Below are 17,295 nucleotides of genomic sequence, written 5' to 3'. Positions count from 1 at the left end.
AGGAATGAAATAAAATCAAGTAATATTCCCCCAATATCTACAAATGCCATAGTTCTCTAATTAATTTCTTATTGCACAATTTCCCTCTGCAACCAATCATATAACATGTAACACTGCCTGCTGTATTAGGGTACTTCACAAATTCATGTTAATAGGCCTTGGCTTTCCCCAAAGACACTGGACAGGATACCTGGCACATGCTGAAGCAAAAAGTAGCTTAGATATTTTTTAAGGTTTATGAATTCTGGTTGGGGAAAATAATGAAAACTTCTTTTGGTTGCATATTTCCTTTTATTTTTGCCATTTAATTTTTGTAAACAGCCCATGTGAATTGCATGATTTTTAAATCATATGTTAGACCACTAACATTATTTTTTTATACAGTATATTTTTCTTTTTTTATATATTTGTGCTATGATGTTTATTGGGTAAAACATACTATTACCATGCTTAGTTATAGTTTAATATGTACATTTATGATAGAGCATGATATCCAAGATCTAATTACCCCCCTTCCTTGAAAGCTACAAATTACCTGTGGTAATTTCCTGACTAGTGGTAAGTCTCGTGGTGGTACTTGTGGTATACAACACAAGTGGAGTTGTAGCATTCTGACTGAATGTTGTTGAATAGACTGTAGTTGTGGTCTCAGTTGTAGGGCTGATTGTTGGTGGCAAAGTTGAATACACACCTTGTGTTGTGGCAGACATAGTTGGTGTTGAAATGGTTGTAGTAACTGAAGATGTGGTTGTCACAACTAGTAAAACAAAGTAGAAGAAATATACAACACTACATCATGAATGATTCACTTTTGAATGTCTGGAATTAGTCATGCCTTCAAAATTACTTTTGATCACGATTTTGTGCCCTGAAAACTGTGTCATGATTCTGGCATGTGCAAGTTTCAAGAAAAGATTTTAAATTTTTTTTTTTTTTTAAAGAATGACCGGGACATGCTAAATGAAACACACTTGATAAGATTGTTCTATTTGAGAACCTAAAGATATAATTTTGATGGGATTTGAAAAAAATAGTCCTGTTGTCCCCTCTTACTTGAGATTATGGGCTAAAATCATTCAAATGCAAGGATCTTTTATAAAGAAATAGGATTTGTGTAAATAAAAGTGACCAGCATTTTCTTACCACATCCTCTTTCATCGGAATAATCGCCACAGTCATTGAAGCCATCACAGAGTTGACTGTCCGGACCACTCAGAACACAATTTCCATTATCACATTGAAATTGACCAACTTGGCACGCAGTAGGCGTCGTTCCTGTTGATGTTGTGATTTCAGTAATTGTCACTATTGGTGTTGTGACAACCGGAGTTGTGATGGCAGAAGTGGATACTGCAGGTGTAGTCACAGAAGTTGTCAATGCGGGAGTAGTTACAGCTGGTGTAGTCACTGCAGGAGTTGTTACAGCAGATGTAGTCACTGCAGGGGTGGTTACTGCTGGTGTAGTAACTGCAGGAGTGGTTACTGCAGGTGTTGTCATTGCAGGAGTGGTTACTGAAGGTGAAGTCACAGATGGTGTTGTCACTGCAGGAGTGGTTACTGCTGGTGTAGTGACTGCAGGAGTGGTTACTGCTGCTGTAGTCAATTCCGGAGTGGTTACTGCAGGAGTTGTCATAACAGGAGTTGTTACAGCAGATGTAGTCACTGCAGGGGTGGTTACTGCTGGTGTAGTAACTGCAGGAGTGGTTACTGCAGGTGTTGTCATTGCAGGAGTGGTTACTGAAGGTGAAGTCACAGATGGTGTTGTCACTGCAGGAGTGGTTACTGCTGGTGTAGTGACTGCAGGAGTGGTTACTGCTGCTGTAGTCAATTCCGGAGTGGTTACTGCAGGAGTTGTCATAACAGGAGTGGTTAGAGCGGGTGTAGTCACTGCAGGAGTTGTTACAGCAGATGTAGTCACTGCTGGTGTAGTAACTGCAGGAGTGGTTACTGCAGGTGTTGTCATTGCAGGAGTGGTTACTGAAGGTGAAGTCACAGATGGTGTTGTCACTGCAGGAGTGGTTACTGCTGGTGTAGTGACTGCAGGAGTGGTTACTGCTGGTGTAGTGACTGCAGGAGTGGTTACTGCTGCTGTAGTCACTTCCAGAGTGGTTACTGCAGGAGTTGTCACAACAGGAGTAGTTACAGCTGGTGTAGTCACTGCAGGAGTTGTTACAGCAGATGTAGTCACTGCAGGGGTGGTTACTGCTGGTGTAGTAACTGCAGGAGTGGTTACTGCAGGTGTTGTCATTGCAGGAGTGGTTACTGAAGGTGAAGTCACAGATGGTGTTGTCACTGCAGGAGTGGTTAATGCTGGTGTAGTGACTGAAGGGGTGGTTACTGCTGCTGTAGTCACTTCCAGAGTGGTTACTGCAGGAGTTGTCACAACAGGAGTAGTTACAGCTGGTGTAGTCACTGCAGGAGTTGTTACAGCAGATGTAGTCACTGCAGGGGTGGTTACTGCTGGTGTAGTAACTGCAGGAGTGGTTACTGCAGGTGTTGTCATTGCAGGAGTGGTTACTGAAGGTGAAGTCACAGATGGTGTTGTTACTGCAGGAGTGGTTACTGCTACTGTAGTCAATTCCGGAGTGGTTACTGCAGGAGTTGTCACAGCAGGAGTGGTTATTGCTGGTGTAGTCACTGCAAGAGTAGTCAATGCGTGTGTAGTAATTACAGGGGTGGTCACTGCCGGTGTAGTTAATGCAGGAGTGGTTTCTGCTGTCGTAGTCAAGGCAGGAGAAGTTACTGCAGTGGTAGACAATTCAGGTAGTGTATACACTGGAAGAGTAGTTGTATGACCATTTTCCAGTATTTCTGTGACAGCTGATGTAGAAACAGGAGTTGTCAGTACTGGTGAAGTCACTGCCGGAGTTGTCACTGCCGGAGGGGTTACTGAAGGAGTTGTCACAGCAGGAGTGGTAACTGCTGGTGTAGTCACTGCCAGAGTGGTTACTGCTGGTGTAGTAATTGCAGGGGTAGTCACTGCCGGTGTAGTCACTGCCGGAGTTGTTACTGCAGGAGTGGTTACTGCTGGTGTAGTCACTGCAGGAGTGGTTACTGCAGGAGTCGTCACAGCAAGAGTGGTAACTTCTGGTGTAGTCACTGCCGAAGTGGTTACAGATGGTGTAGTTATTGCAGGGGTGGTCAATGCCGGTGTTGTCACTGCAGGAGTGGTTACTGCAGGAGTTGTCACTGCAGGAGTGCTTACTGCTGGTGTAGTCACTGCCGAAGTGGTTACTGCTGGTGTAGTTATTGCAGGGGTGGTCAATGCTGGTGTAGTCACCGCCGATGTAGTTACTGCAGGTGTACTTACTGCAGGAGTGGTTATTGCAGGTGTAGACACAGCAGGAGTGGTTACTGCTTGGGTAGTAATTGCAGGGGTGGTTACTGCTGGTGTGGTCACAACAGGAGAGGTTACTACTGGTGTAGTCAGAGCTGGAGTGGTTACTGCAGGAGTAGTCACAGCTGGAGTGGTAGCTGCAGGTGTAGTCACAGCTGGAGTAGTTACTGCTCGTGTAATCACTGCAGGAGTGGTTACTGCAGGAGTTGTCACTGCTGGAGTGGTTACTGCTGGTGTAGTTATTGCGGACGTTGTTACTGCAAGAGTTGACACAGCAGGAGTGGTAACTGCTGGTGTTGTCACTGCCGGAGTGGTTACTGCTTGTGTAGTAGTTACAGGGGTCGTCACTGTCTGTGTAGTTACTTCAGGAGTGGTTTCTGCTGGTGAAGTCAATGCAGGAGTAGTTACTGCAGTGGTAGACGATTCAGGTAGTGTATACACTAGAAGAGTAGTTGTATGACCATTTTTCAATATTTCTGTGACAGCTGATGTAGAAACAGGAGTTGTCACTACTGGTGAGGTCACTGCCAGAGTGGTTACTGCAGGAGTTGTCGCAGCAGGAGTGGTTACAGCTGGTGTAGTCACTGCAGGAGTTGTTACTGCAGGAGTTGTCACAGCAGGAGTGGTTACAGCTGGTGTAGTCACTGCATGAGTTGTTACTGCAGGAGTTGTCACTGCTGGAGTGGTTACTGCAGGTGTGGTCACCGCTGAAGTGGTTACTGCAGGAGTTGTCACAGCAGGAGTGGTTACGGCAGGAGTTGTCACAGCAGGAGTTGTCACTACTGGTGAGGTCACTGCAGGAGTGGTTACTGCTGGTGTAGTCATTGCCGGAGTGGTTACTGCAGGAGTTGTCACTGCAGGAGTGGTTACTGCAGGAGTTGTCACAGCAGGAGTTGTCACTACTGGTGAGGTCACTGCAGGAGTTGATACTGCTAGTGTAGTCATTGCCAGAGTGGTCACTTCTGGAGTGGTAATTGCAGGTGTAGTTACAGCTTGAGTGGTGACTGTAGGTGAAGTTACAGCTGGAGTGGTAATAGCAGGTGTTGTCACAGCAGGGGTTGTAACTTCAGGGGATGAGGAAGGTGTCATGTAAGCCGTTGTTGGTGATTCAGTTGAATAGAGTGTCCCTATTTCTGTAGTGGTGGATGATGCACTTGTCACTATTGGACTTGTGCTAACAGTGGGAGGTTGTAAGGTTGTCTGAGTAACTACCACAGGAGTAGAAGCAGTGTAAATTATTGGTGTTGCATGAGTAGTGTATTCTGAATCTGTAAAAATCTTTGGAGAAGGTGTTTGAGAAGTAGTATGACTCGTTACTTCTTTTGTTGTTTCATATGCAATGGGGGATGAGGATGGGGTAACGTATGCAGTACTTGAAGATGGCTTTGGTGTTGTAACGGCAAAAGTAGTTGCTGCAGGAGTTGTCGATGCAGGAGTGGTTAGTGCTGGTGTAGTAACTGCAGGAGAGGTTACTGCAAGAGTGGTTACTGCTGGTGTGGTTACAGCTGGAGTTGTCATAGCAGGAGTGGTTACTGCGTGTGTGGTCACTGGAGGTGTGGTTATTACAGTGGTAGGCGATTCAGGTAGTGTATACACTGGGAGAGTAGTTGTATGACCATTTTCAAGTATTTCTGTGACAGCTGATGTAGAAACAGCGGTTGTCACTGCTGGTGAGGTCACTGTTGGAGTGGTTATTGCAGGTGTAGTCAGAGCTGAAGTGGTTACTGCAGGAGTAGTCACAGCTGGAGTAGTTACTGCTGGCGTAGTAATTGCAGGGGTGGTCATTGCCGGTGCAGTCACTGCTGGAGTGGTTACAGCAGGCGTAGTCACACTTGGAGTGGTTAGTGCTGGTGTAGTCACTGCAGGGGTTGTCACTGCCAGAGTGGTTACTGCTGGCGTAGTAATTGCAGGGGTTGTCACTGCCAGTGTTGTCACTGCTGGAGTGGTTACAGCAGGTGTTGTCACAGCTGGAGTGGTTATTGCGGGTGTAGTCACTGTCGGAGTGGTTAATGCTGGTGTAGTAATAACAAAGGTTGTCACTGCAGGTGTAGTCATTGATGGAGTGGTTACTGCTGGCGTAGTCGCTGCTGGTGTAGTTACAGCTGGAGTGGTGACTGCAGGTGAAGTTACAGCTGGAGTGGTTACTGCTGGTGTTGTAATTGCAGGGGTGGTCAGTGCCGGTGTAGTAAGTAATGGAGTGGTTACTGCAGGAGTTGTCTTGGCAGGAGAGGTTACTGCTGGTGTAGTCACTGCAAGAGTGGTTACTGCTGGTGTAGTCACTGCTGGAGTGGTTACAGCAGGTGTTGTCACAGCCGGAGTGGTTATTGCAGAAGTAGTCACAGCTGGAGTGGTTACTGCTGGTGTAGTAATTGCAGGGGTTGTCACTGCAGGAGTGGTTAATGCTGGTGTAGTAATCGCAAAGGTTGTCACTGCCGGTGTAGTCATTGATGGAGTGGTTACTTCCGGAGTTGTCTTGGCAGGAGAGGTTACTGCTGGTGTAGTCACTGCAAGAGTGGTTACTGCTGGCGTAGTAATTGCAGGGGTGGTCACTGCTGGGATGGTTACTGCTGGTGTAGTCACTGCTGGTGTAGTTACAGCTGGAGTGGTGACTACAGGTGATGTTACAGCTGGAGTGGTTACTGCTGGTGTAGTAATTGCAGGGGTGGTCACTGCCGGTGTAGTCACTGCTGGAGTGGTGACAGCAGGCGTTGTCACAGCAGGGGTTGTAACTTCAGGGGATGAGGAAGGTGTAATGTAAGCTGTTGTTGGTGATTCAGTTGAATAGAGTGTCACTATTTTTGTAGTGCTGGATGATGCACTTGTCACCATTGGACTTGTGCTAACAGTGGGAGGTTGTAAGGTGGTCTTAGTAACTACCACAGGAGTAGAAGCAGTGTAAATTATTGGTGTTGCATGAGTAGTGTATTCTGAATCTGTCAAAATCTGTGGAGATGGTGTTTGAGAAGTAGTATGACTAGTTACTTCTTTTGTTGTTTCATATGCAATGGGGGATGAGGATGGGGTAACGTATGCAGTACTTGAAGATGGCTTTGGTGTTGTAATGATAAAAGTTGTTACTGCAGGAGTAGTCAATTCAGGACTGGAAACGGCTGGTGTCGTCACTGCCGGAGTGGTTACTGCAGGGGTAGTCAATGCAGGAGTGGAAACGGCTGGTGTTGTCACTGCTGGAGTGGTTACTGCAGGAGTTGTCACTGCAGAAGTGGTAACTGCTAGTGTAGTAAATGCCGAAGTGGTTACTGCAGGAGTTGTCACAAGAGGAGTGGTTATTTCTGGTGTTGTCAGAGTTTGCGTGGTAATTGCAGGTGTAGTCACTGCAGGAGTGGTCACTGCTGGTGTAGTCACTGCCAGAGTGGTTACAGCAGGAGTTGTCACAGCAGGAGTGGTTATTGCTGGTGTTGTCACTGCCGGAGTGGTTAATGCTGGTGTAGTAATTACAGGGGTCGTCACTGCCGGTGTAGTTACTGCAGGAGTGGTTTCTGCTGGTGTAGTCAATGCAGGAGTAGTAACTGAAGTGGTAGACAATTCAGGTAGTGTATACACTGGAAGAGTAGTTGTATGACCATTTTCCAGTATTTCTGTGACAGCTGACGTAGAAACAGAAGTTGTAACTACTGGTGAGGTCACTGCGAGAGTGGTTACTGCAGGAGTTGTTGCAGCAGGAGTGGTTACTGCAGGAGTTGTCACAACAGGAGTGGTTACTGCTGGTGTAGTCACTGCCAGAGTGGTTACTGCTGGTGTTGTCACAGACGGAGTGGTTATTGCAGATGTAGTCACAGCTGGAGTGGTTACTGCAGGAGTTGTTAATGCAGGTGTAGACACTGAAGGAGTGGTTAATGCCGGTGTAGTAATTGCAGGGGTTGTCACTGCCGGGGTAGTCAGTGATGGAGTGGTTGCTTCCGGAGTTGTACCAGCAGGAGTGGTTGCTGCTGGTGTAGTCACTGCAAGAGTGGTTACTGCTGCCGTAGTAATTGCAGGGGTGGTCACTGCTGGTGAAGTCACTGCTGGAGTGGTTACAGCAGGCGTAGTAACAGCTGGAGTGGTTACTGCAGGAGTCGTCACAACAGGAGTGGTTACTGCTGGTGTAGTGATTGCAGAGGTTGTCACTGCCGGTGTAGTCACTGCTGGAGTGGTTACAGCAGGTGTTGTCACTGCCGGAGTGGTTTCTGCAGGAGTTGTCACAACAGGAGTGGTTACTGCTGGTGTAGTCACTGCCGGAGTGGTTACTGCTGGTGTTGTCACAGCCGGAGTGGTTATTGCAGGTGTAGTCACAGCTGGAGTGGTTACTGCAGGAGTTGTTAATGCAGGTGTAGTCACTGAAGGAGTGGTAACTGCTGGTGAGGTAACTGCAGGGGTTGTCACTGCCATAGTGGTTACTGCTGGCGTAGTAATTTCAGGGGTTGTTACTGCCGGTGTAGTCACTGCAGGTGTGGTTCCTGCTGGCGTAGTAATCGCAGGGGTTGTCACTGCCAGTGTGGTTAATGCTGGTGTAGTAATTACAGAGGTCGTCACTGCCGGTGTAGTTACTGCAGGAGTGGTTTCTGCTGGTGGAGTCAATGCAGGAGTAGTAACTGAAGTGGTAGACAATTCAGGTAGTGTATACACTGGAAGAGTAGTTGTATGACCATTTTCCAGTATTTCTGTGACAGCTGACGTAGAAACAGAAGTTGTAACTACTGGTGAGGTCACTGCCGGAGTGGTTACTGCAGGAGTTGTTGCAGCAGGAGTGGTAACTGCTGGTGAAGTCACTGCAGGAGTTGTTACTGAAGGTGTTATCACTGCCGGAGTGGTTTCTGCAGGAGTTGTCAAAAGTGGAGTGGTTACTGCTCGTGTAGTCACTGCCGGAGTGGTTACTGCAGGTGTTGTCACAGACGGAGTGGTTATTGCAGGTGCAGTCACAGCTGGAGTGGTTACTGCAGGAGTTGTTAATGCAGGTGTAGACACTGAAGGAGTGGTTAATGCTGGTGTAGTAATTGCAGGGGTTGTCACTGCCGGTGTAGTCAGTGCTGGAGTGGTTGCTTCCGGAGTTGTACCAGCAGGAGTGGTTGCTGCTGGTGTAGTCACTGCAAGAGTGGTTACTGCTGCCGTAGTAATTGCAGGGGTGGTCACTGCTGGTGTAGTCACTGCTGGAGTGGTTACAGCAGGCGTAGTAACAGCTGGAGTGGTTACTGCAGGAGTTGTCACAACAGGAGTGGTTACTGCTGGTGTAGTCACTGCCGGAGTGGTTACTGCTGGTGTAGTGATTGCAGAGGTTGTCACTGCCGGTGTAGTCACTGCTGGAGTGGTTACAGCCGGTGTTGTCACTGCCGGAGTGGTTTCTGCAGGAGTTGTCACAACAGGAGTGGTTACTGCTGGTGTAGTCACTGCCGGAGTGGTTACTGCTGGTGTTGTCACAGCCGGAGTGGTTATTGCAGGTGTAGTCACAGCTGGAGTGGTTACTGCAGGAGTTGTTAATGCAGGTGTAGTCACTGAAGGAGTGGTAACTGCTGGTGAGGTAACTGCAGGGGTTGTCACTGCCATAGTGGATACTGCTGGCGTAGTAATTTCAGGGGTTGTTACTGCCGGTGTAGTCACTGCAGGTGTGGTTCCTGCTGGCGTAGTAATTGCAGGGGTTGTCACTGCCAGTGTGGTCACTGCGGGAGTGGTTACAGCAGGTGTTGTCACAGAAGGAGTAGTTACTGCAGGAGTTGTCACAACAGGAGTGGTTACTGCTGGTGTAGTCACTGCCGGAGTGGTTACTGCTGGTGTAGTGATTGCAGAGGTTGTCACTGCCGGTGTAGTCACTGCTGGAGTGGTTACAGCAGGTGTTGTCACAGCTGGAGTGGTTATTGCAGGTGTAGTCACAGCCGGAGTGGTTAATGCTGGTGTAGTAATAGCAAAGGTTGTCACCGCCGGTGTAGTCATTGATGGAGTGGTTACTTCTGGCGTAGTAATTTCAGGGGTTTTCACTGCTGGTGTAGTAATTGCAGGGGTTGTCACTGCTAGTGTAGTCACAGCTGGAGTGGTTACTGCAGGAGTTGTCACAACAGGAGTGGTTATTTCTGGTGTTGTCAGAGTTGGTGTGGTAATCGCAGGTGTAGTCACTGCAGGAGTGGTTATTGCAGGAGTTGTCACAGCAGGAGTGCTTATTTCTGGTGTTGTCAGAGTTGGTGTGGTAATTGCAGGTGTAGTCACTGCAGGAGTGGTTATTGCAGGAGTTGTCACAGCAGGAGTGGTAACTGCTGGTGTAGTCACTGCAGGGGTGGTTACTGCTGGGGTAGTAAGTGCAGGGGTGGTCACTGCTGGTGTAGTCACTGCCGGAGTGGTTACTGCAGGAGTTGTCACAGCAGGAGTGGTTATTGCTGGTGTTTTCACTGCCGGAGTGGTTACTGCTTGTGTAGTAATTACAGGGGTCGTCACTGCCGGTGTAGTTACTGCAGGAGTGGTTTCTGCTGGTGTAGTCAATGCAGGAGTAGTAACTGAAGTGGTAGACAATTCAGGTAGTGTATACACTGGAAGAGTAGTTGTATGTCCATTTTCCAGTATTTCTGTGACAGCTGATGTAGAAACAGAAGTTGTAACTACTGGTGAGGTCACTGCCAGAGTGGTTACTGCAGGAGTTGTTGCAGCACGAGTGCTTACTGCTGGTGTAGTCACTGCATGAGTGGTTACTGCTGGTGTAGTGATTGCAGGGGTTGTCACTGCCGGTGTAGTCACTGCTGGAGTGGTTATTACAGGTGCAGTCACAGCTGGAGTGGTTACTGCAGGAGTTGTTAATGCAGGTGTAGTCACTGAAGGAGTGGTAACTGCTGGTGAAGTAATTGCAGGGGTTGTCACTGCTGGTGTAGTCACTGCTGAAGTGGTAACAGGGGGTGTTGTCATAGCTGGAGTGGTTACTGCTGGTGTAGTAATTGCAGGGGTTGTCACTGCTAGTGTAGTCACAGCTGGAGTGGTTACTGCAGGAGTTGTCACAACAGGAGTGGTTATTTCTGGTGTTGTCAGAGTTGGTGTGGTAATTGCAGGTGTAGTCACTGCAGGAGTGGTTATTGCAGGAGTTGTCACAGCAGGAGTGCTTATTTCTGGTGTTGTCAGAGTTGGTGTGGTAATTGCAGGTATAGTCACTGCTGGTGTAGTTACAGCTGGAGTGGTGACTGCAGGTGAAGTTACAGCTGGTGTAGTCACTGCAGGGGTGGTTACTGCTGGGGTAGTAAGTGCAGGGGTGGTCACTGCTGGTGTAGTCACTGCCGGAGTGGTTACTGCAGGAGTTGTCACAGCAGGAGTGGTTATTGCTGGTGTTTTCACTGCCGAAGTGGTTACTGCTTGTGTAGTAATTACAGGGGTCGTCACTGCCGGTGTAGTTACTGCAGGAGTGGTTTCTGCTGGTGTAGTCAATGCAGGAGTAGTAACTGAAGTGGTAGACAATTCAGGTAGTGTATACACTGGAAGAGTAGTTGTATGTCCATTTTCCAGTATTTCTGTGAAAGCTGATGTAGAAACAGAAGTTGTAACTACTGGTGAGGTCACTGCCAGAGTGGTTACTGCAGGAGTTGTTGCAGCACGAGTGCTTACTGCTGGTGTAGTCACTGCATGAGTGGTTACTGCTGGTGTAGTGATTGCAGGGGTTGTCACTGCCGGTGTAGTCACTGCTGGAGTGGTTATTACAGGTGCAGTCACAGCTGGAGTGGTTACTGCAGGAGTTGTTAATGCAGGTGTAGTCACTGAAGGAGTGGTAACTGCTGGTGAAGTAATTGCAGGGGTTGTCACTGCTGGTGTAGTCACTGCTGAAGTGGTAACAGGGGGTGTTGTCATAGCTGGAGTGGTTACTGCTGGTGTAGTAATTGCAGGGGTTGTCACTGCTAGTGTAGTCACAGCTGGAGTGTTTACTGCAGGAGTTGTCACAACAGGAGTGGTTATTTCTGGTGTTGTCAGAGTTGGTGTGGTAATTGCAGGTGTAGTCACTGCAGAAGTGGTTATTACAGGAGTTGTCACAGCAGGAGTGGTAACTGCTGGTGTAGTCACTGCCGGAGTGGTTACTGCTGGTGTAGTCACTGCTGGTGTAGTTACAGCTGGAGTGGTGACTGCAGGTGAAGTTACAGCTGGAGTGGTTACTGCTGGTGTAGTAATTGCAGGGGTGGTCAGTGCCGGTGTAGTCACTGCTTGAGTGGTGACAGCAGGGGTTGTAACTTCAGGGGATGATGAAGGTGTCATGTAAGCTGTTGTTGGTGATTCAGTTGAATAGAGTGTCACTATTTTTGTAGTGCTGGATGATGCACTTGTCACCATTGGACTTGTGCTAACAGTGGGAGGTTGTAAGGTGGTCTTAGTAACTACCACAGGAGTAGAAGCAGTGTAAATTATTGGTGTTGCATGAGTAGTGTATTCTGAATCTGTCAAAATCTGTGGAGATGGTGTTTGAGAAGTAGTATGACTCGTTACTTCTTTTGTTGTTTCATATGCAATGGGGGATGAGGATGGGGTAACGTATGCAGTACTTGAAGATGGCTTTGGTGTTGTAATGACAAAAGTTGTTACTGCAGGAGTAGTTAATGCAGGACTAGAAACGGCTGGTGTCGTCACTGCCGGAGTGGTTACTGCAGGGGTAGTCAATGCAGGAGTGGAAACGGCTGGTGTCATCACTGCTGGAGTGGTTACTGCAGGAGTGGTAACTGCTAGTGTAGTCAATGCCGGAGTTGTTACTGCAGGAGTTGTCACTACTGGTGAGGTCACTGCCGGAGTGGTTACTGCAGGAGATGTAACAACAGGAGTTGTTATTTCTGGTGTTGTCAGAGTTGGCGTGGTAATTGCAGGTGTAGTCACTGCAGGAGTGGTTATTGCAGGAGTTGTCACAGCAGGAGTGGTAACTGCTGGTGTTGTCACTGCCGGAGTGGTTACTGCTTGTGTAGTAATTACAGGGGTCGTCACTGTCTGTGTAGTTACTTCAGGAGTGGTTTCTGCTGGTGTAGTCAATGCAGGAGTAGTAACTGAAGTGGTAGACAATTCAGGTAGTGTATACACTGGAAGAGTAGTTGTATGACCATTTTCCAGTATTTCTGTGACAGCCGACGTAGAAACAGAAGTTGTAACTACTGGTGAGGTCACTGCCGGAGTGGTTACTGCAGGAGTTGTCACAGCAGGAGTGGTTACTGCTGGTGTAGTCACTGCAGTAGTTGTTACTGAAAGTGTTGTCACTGCTGGAGTGGTTTCTGCAGGAGTTGTCACAACAGGAGTGGTTACTGCTGGTGTAGTCACTGTCGGAGTGGTTATTGCTGTTGTAGTGATTGCAGGAGTTGTTGCTGCCGGTGTAGTCACTGCTGGAGTGGTTACAGCAGGTGTTGTCACAGACGGAGTGGTTATTGCAGGTGTAGTCACAGCTGGAGTGGTTACTGCAGGAGTTGTTAATGCAGGTGTAGTCACTGAAGGAGTGGTTAATGCTGGTGTAGTAATTGCAGGGGTTGTCACTGCCGGTGTAGTCAGTGCTGTAGTGATTACTTCCGGAGTTGTCTCGGCAGGAGTGGTTGCTGCTGGTGTAGTCACTGCAAGAGTGGTTACTGCTGACGTAGTAATTGCAGGGGTGGTCACTTCTGGTGTAGCCACTGCTGGAGTGGTTACATCCGGCGTAATAACAGCTGGAGTGGTTAGTGCTGGTGTAGTCACTGCAGCAGTTGTTACTACAGGGGTTGTCACTGCCATAGTGGTTACTGCTGGGGTAGTAATTTCAGGGGTTGTTACTGCCGCTGTAGTCACTGCAGGTGTGGTTCCCGCTGGCGTAGTAATCGCAGGGGTCGTCACTGCCAGTGTGGTCACTGCTTGAGTGGTTACAGCAGGTGTTGTCACAGCAGGAGTAGTTACTGCAGGAGTTGTCACAACAGGAGTGGTTACTGCTGGTGTAGTGATTGCAGGGGTTGTCACTGCCGGTGTAGTCACTGCTGGAGTGGTTAGAGCTGGTGTAGTCAGTGCTGGAGTGGTTATTGCAGGAGTTGTTACTGCTGATGTAGTCACTGCCGGAGTGGTTACTGCCGGCGTAGTAATTGCAGGGGTTGTAACTTCAGGGGATGAGGAAGGTGTCATGTAAGCTGTTGTTGGTGATTCAGTTGAATAGGGTGTCACTCTTTCTGTAGTGCTTGATGATGCACTTGTCACCATTGGACTTGTGGTAACAGTGGGAGGTTGTAAGGTGGTCTGAGTAACTACCACAGGAGTAGAAGCAGTGTACATTATTGGTGTTGCATGAGTAGTGTATTCTGAATCTGTCAAAATCTTTGGGGATGGTGTTTGAGAAGTAGTATGACTCGTTACTTCCTTTGTTGTTTCATATGCAATGGGGGATGAGGATGGGGTAACGTATGCAGTACTTGAAGATGGCTTTGGTGTTGTAACGGCAAAAGTAGTTGCTGCAGGAGTAGTCGATGCAGGAGAGGTTAGTGCTGGTGTAGTAACTGCAGGAGAGGTTACTGCAAGAGTTGTTACTGCAGGAGTTGTCACAGCACGAGTGGTCACTTCCGCTGTAGTCACTGCCGGAGTGGTTACTGCTGGTGTAGTCAAGGCAGGAGTAGTTACTGCAGGAGTTGTCACTGCATGTTTGGTCACTGGAGGTGTGGTTATTGCAGTGGTAGACAATTCAGGTAGTGTATACATTGGAAGAGTAGTTGTATGACCATTTTCCAGTATTTCTGTGACAGCTAGAGTGGTTATTGCAGGTGTCGTCACAGCTGGAGTGGTTTGTGCTGTTGTAGTCACTGCAGGAGTGGTTACTGCTTGTGTAGTAATTGCAGGGGTAGTCACTACCCGTGTAGTCACTGCAGGAGTGGTTACTGCAAGAGTGGTTACTGCTGATGTGGTTACAGCTGGAGTTGTCACAGCATGAGTGGTCACTTCCGGTGTAGTCACTGCAGGAGTGGTTACTGCTGGTGTAGTCACTGCAGGGGTAGTTACTTCTTGTGTAGTTACAGCAAGTGTTGTCACAGCTGGGGTTGTTACTGCAGGAGAAGTTACTTCTTCTGTAGTTACAGCAGGTGTTGTCACAGCTGGGGTTGTCACTACAGGAGTAGTTACTTCCTGTGGAGTTACAGCAGGTGTTGTCACAGCTGGAGTTGTCACTGCTGGGGTAGTTACTTCTTGTGTAGTTACAGCAGTTGTTGTAACAGCTGGAGTTGTCACTGCAGGAGTAGTTACTTCTTGTGTAGTTACAGCAGGTGTTGTCATAGCTGGGGTTGTCACTACAGGAGTAGTTACTTCTTGTGTAGTTACAGCAGGTGTTGTCACAGCTCGAGTTGTCACTTCTGGAGTAGTTACTTCTTGTGTGGTTACAGCAGGTGTTGTCACATGTGGGGTTGTCAATGCAGGAGTAGTTACTCCTTGTGTAGTTACAGCAGGTGTTGTCACAGCTGGGCTTGTCACTGCAGGAGTAGTTACTTCTTGTGTAGTTACAGCAGATGTTGTCACAGCTGGGGTTGTCACTGCAGGAGTAGTTACTTCTTGTGTAGTTACAGCAGTTGTTGTAACAGCTGGAGTTGTCACTGCAGGAGTAGTTACTTCTTGTGTAGTTACAACAGGTGTTGTCACAGCTGGGCTTGTCACTGCAGGAGTAGTTACTTCTTGTGTAGTTACAGTAGGTGTTGTAACAGCTGGGGTTGTCACTGCAGGAGTAGTTACTTCTTGTGTAGTTACAGCAGGTGTTGTCATAGCTGGAGTTGTCACTGCAGGAGTAGTTACTTCTTGTGTAGTTACAGCAGGTGTTGTAACAGCTGGGGTTGTCACTGCAGGAGTAGTTACTTCTTGTGTGGTTACTGCAGGTGTTGTCACAGCTGGGGTTGTCACTGCAGGAGTAGAGGTAATTGTTATTGATGTAGTAGCCTGTGATGTTATCTTTACCGGCATAGTGGTTTGTTGTACGCAACCAAATTCATCAGATCCATTTGGACAATCAGACACTCCATCACAACGTTGTATTGAAAGGATGCAAGAAGACCCTTCTTGGCATCGCCACTGATTCTCTGAGCAACTCGGTTTTGTTGTTTGGGGATGAGGGTGTGGTGTTGTACCTGAAAAGAAAAGATGTAGGATTATGCTATTGCCACTTTCCTTTCCTTCTTTATCCTACTATAGAGTATGAATATTTATAGAAAGTTTTCTACACTATTCTGATCCACAAATTGGCATAAATCCATGATGTCATGCTAATTATGGAGGGGGGGGGGGTGGTGTGAAACAATATCCCCAACCCCAACCCCCTCAACATCATGTTCACCACCTGGATTTAGGCAAATGGTTCCACATTATTCTTTACAAGTTTTATAACATTACATTCCAGTTTTCAGAGTAAAAATTATGCCATTTGCACCCTATCAAAATTATACCATGAATCTCTAAAAAAGTACATACATAACCCACTGTAGAAACAATAGATGAATAAAAAATCAGAAATTCAACACATAATTAGACATAAGCCATTAGTCAACAGACAAATATGCTATACATGTGCCTGTTTGACATGTTGGCATGGATTTTGCCATTCAAAACAAAACCATACTATTGCTGCCATAAGAGAGATTCAGGCTGTTTTTTCCTTTGTTTAGATTGATTTAACACATTAATCTCCATTCCCTGAAGAATATTTTGATATTTGGAATGTGCCTAAGCACTTCATTTATTCTCCATTGCTATATATATATATATATATATAGAAATAGTCTGCTTCGGCATATGGAATAAAATAATCATAAATAATAATAATGATCATAAATGGTTTGGTAAATATATATATATATATATATTTATATATATATATATGTGTGTATATATTTATATACATGTTTTATTTTTTTTTTGGGGGGGAAGGGGTTTCTTCATTATTTAAAGGAGAGTCGTAATAATTACATTATATTGGACTGCTCAAAATGGGATACCAGAAATATTCCAACATATTTATGGCAAGCCATTTGTAACATTTAATTCTAATCCCTCATATCAATAACCTAATTGATAGCAAGTACTCAAATTCTTGGTAACAAGAATTAAATTCCTAAAAGAAAATCATTTGAGTTGTTAACAAATGGCAGTTGTTGGTATCAATAATTGAATCGGTGATAACCAGGTAAAATTTCCTGCCATATGTACGTCAGTATAACCCTGGCCAAATTGTCCAAGGGATGTTTTAAGTATGACTTAGAGTCACATTTGAATTACTATTGCGTGCATTATAAAAGGCACAATCGTATTGATCAAATCATGCGAGGAGGACGCGCACTACTGCATGTAAATCACAAAGATTGTGTGTTACATATCATGTGCGCGTTGGCATTCAAGCATGACTCCGAGTCACACTTGACTCTTGCAAAACACACTCCTGATTTGACAGCACCTTAAGGGACAGTCGATGGGACATAACAAGAACTTAAATTGACTTACCACAATAGCTCTCATCTGACATATCACCGCAGTCATTTATCCCGTCGCAAACTACGCTGTCATTACCACCGGAAACACACAGGCCATTGTCACATGTGAATTGGTCGGATGCGCATGTAACATTCTTAGACGGAGTCGGGCTTGGAGTCACTGGACAGAAGGAGGGATATTGAAACTTGTGGCATTAATCATAAAGTATGTCATGTCTTCCAATATATTCAAATGACCAAGGTATCTTTCTCTTCTACATACAAGCTAGTTGAGGTAATCAATTTGTGATTTAAGGGTAGCATTAAAGGGGGTGAGGGACAGAAACACTGCAGTTTTTAAATGAGGTTTGTAATAATTTACAGAGCAAAACACATTTATGCATTGCACCGATACATTTTCGGTCAAACAATTTCTCAGAAATAATATGTCGGAGTAACGTCAGAACCACTGCAATGTTTAAACAAGGTTTATAATCACTTTGAAAGCAAAACACAGTGATTGATGAATTTCATTGTTGCACTTTGGTCAACCAATCTCTCGGGAATAAATGCAGAGGAGTGACG

General features: G+C 46.5%; 1 protein-coding gene across 1 annotated transcript in view; it reads right to left on the bottom strand.

Moving 5' to 3' along the window:
* LOC129274321 (mucin-2-like) overlaps positions 1 to 17,295 on the bottom strand; it is a 55,742-nt gene that overhangs the window by 16,412 nt on the left and 22,035 nt on the right. The window contains exons 25-27 of the mRNA XM_064108450.1: positions 16,742 to 16,891; positions 1,144 to 15,375; positions 536 to 757 (exon numbers count right to left, since the gene is read on the bottom strand). Of these exons, the coding sequence (XP_063964520.1) occupies positions 536 to 757; positions 1,144 to 15,375; positions 16,742 to 16,891 (14,604 nt within the window). The remainder of the gene's footprint in view (positions 1 to 535; positions 758 to 1,143; positions 15,376 to 16,741; positions 16,892 to 17,295) is intronic.

This window comes from Lytechinus pictus, chromosome 13 (assembly GCF_037042905.1).
Source record: "Lytechinus pictus isolate F3 Inbred chromosome 13, Lp3.0, whole genome shotgun sequence".
In the NCBI taxonomy this organism is placed as follows: Eukaryota; Metazoa; Echinodermata; class Echinoidea; order Temnopleuroida; family Toxopneustidae; genus Lytechinus; species Lytechinus pictus.
This window is presented reverse-complemented; position numbering and strand designations above follow the sequence as displayed.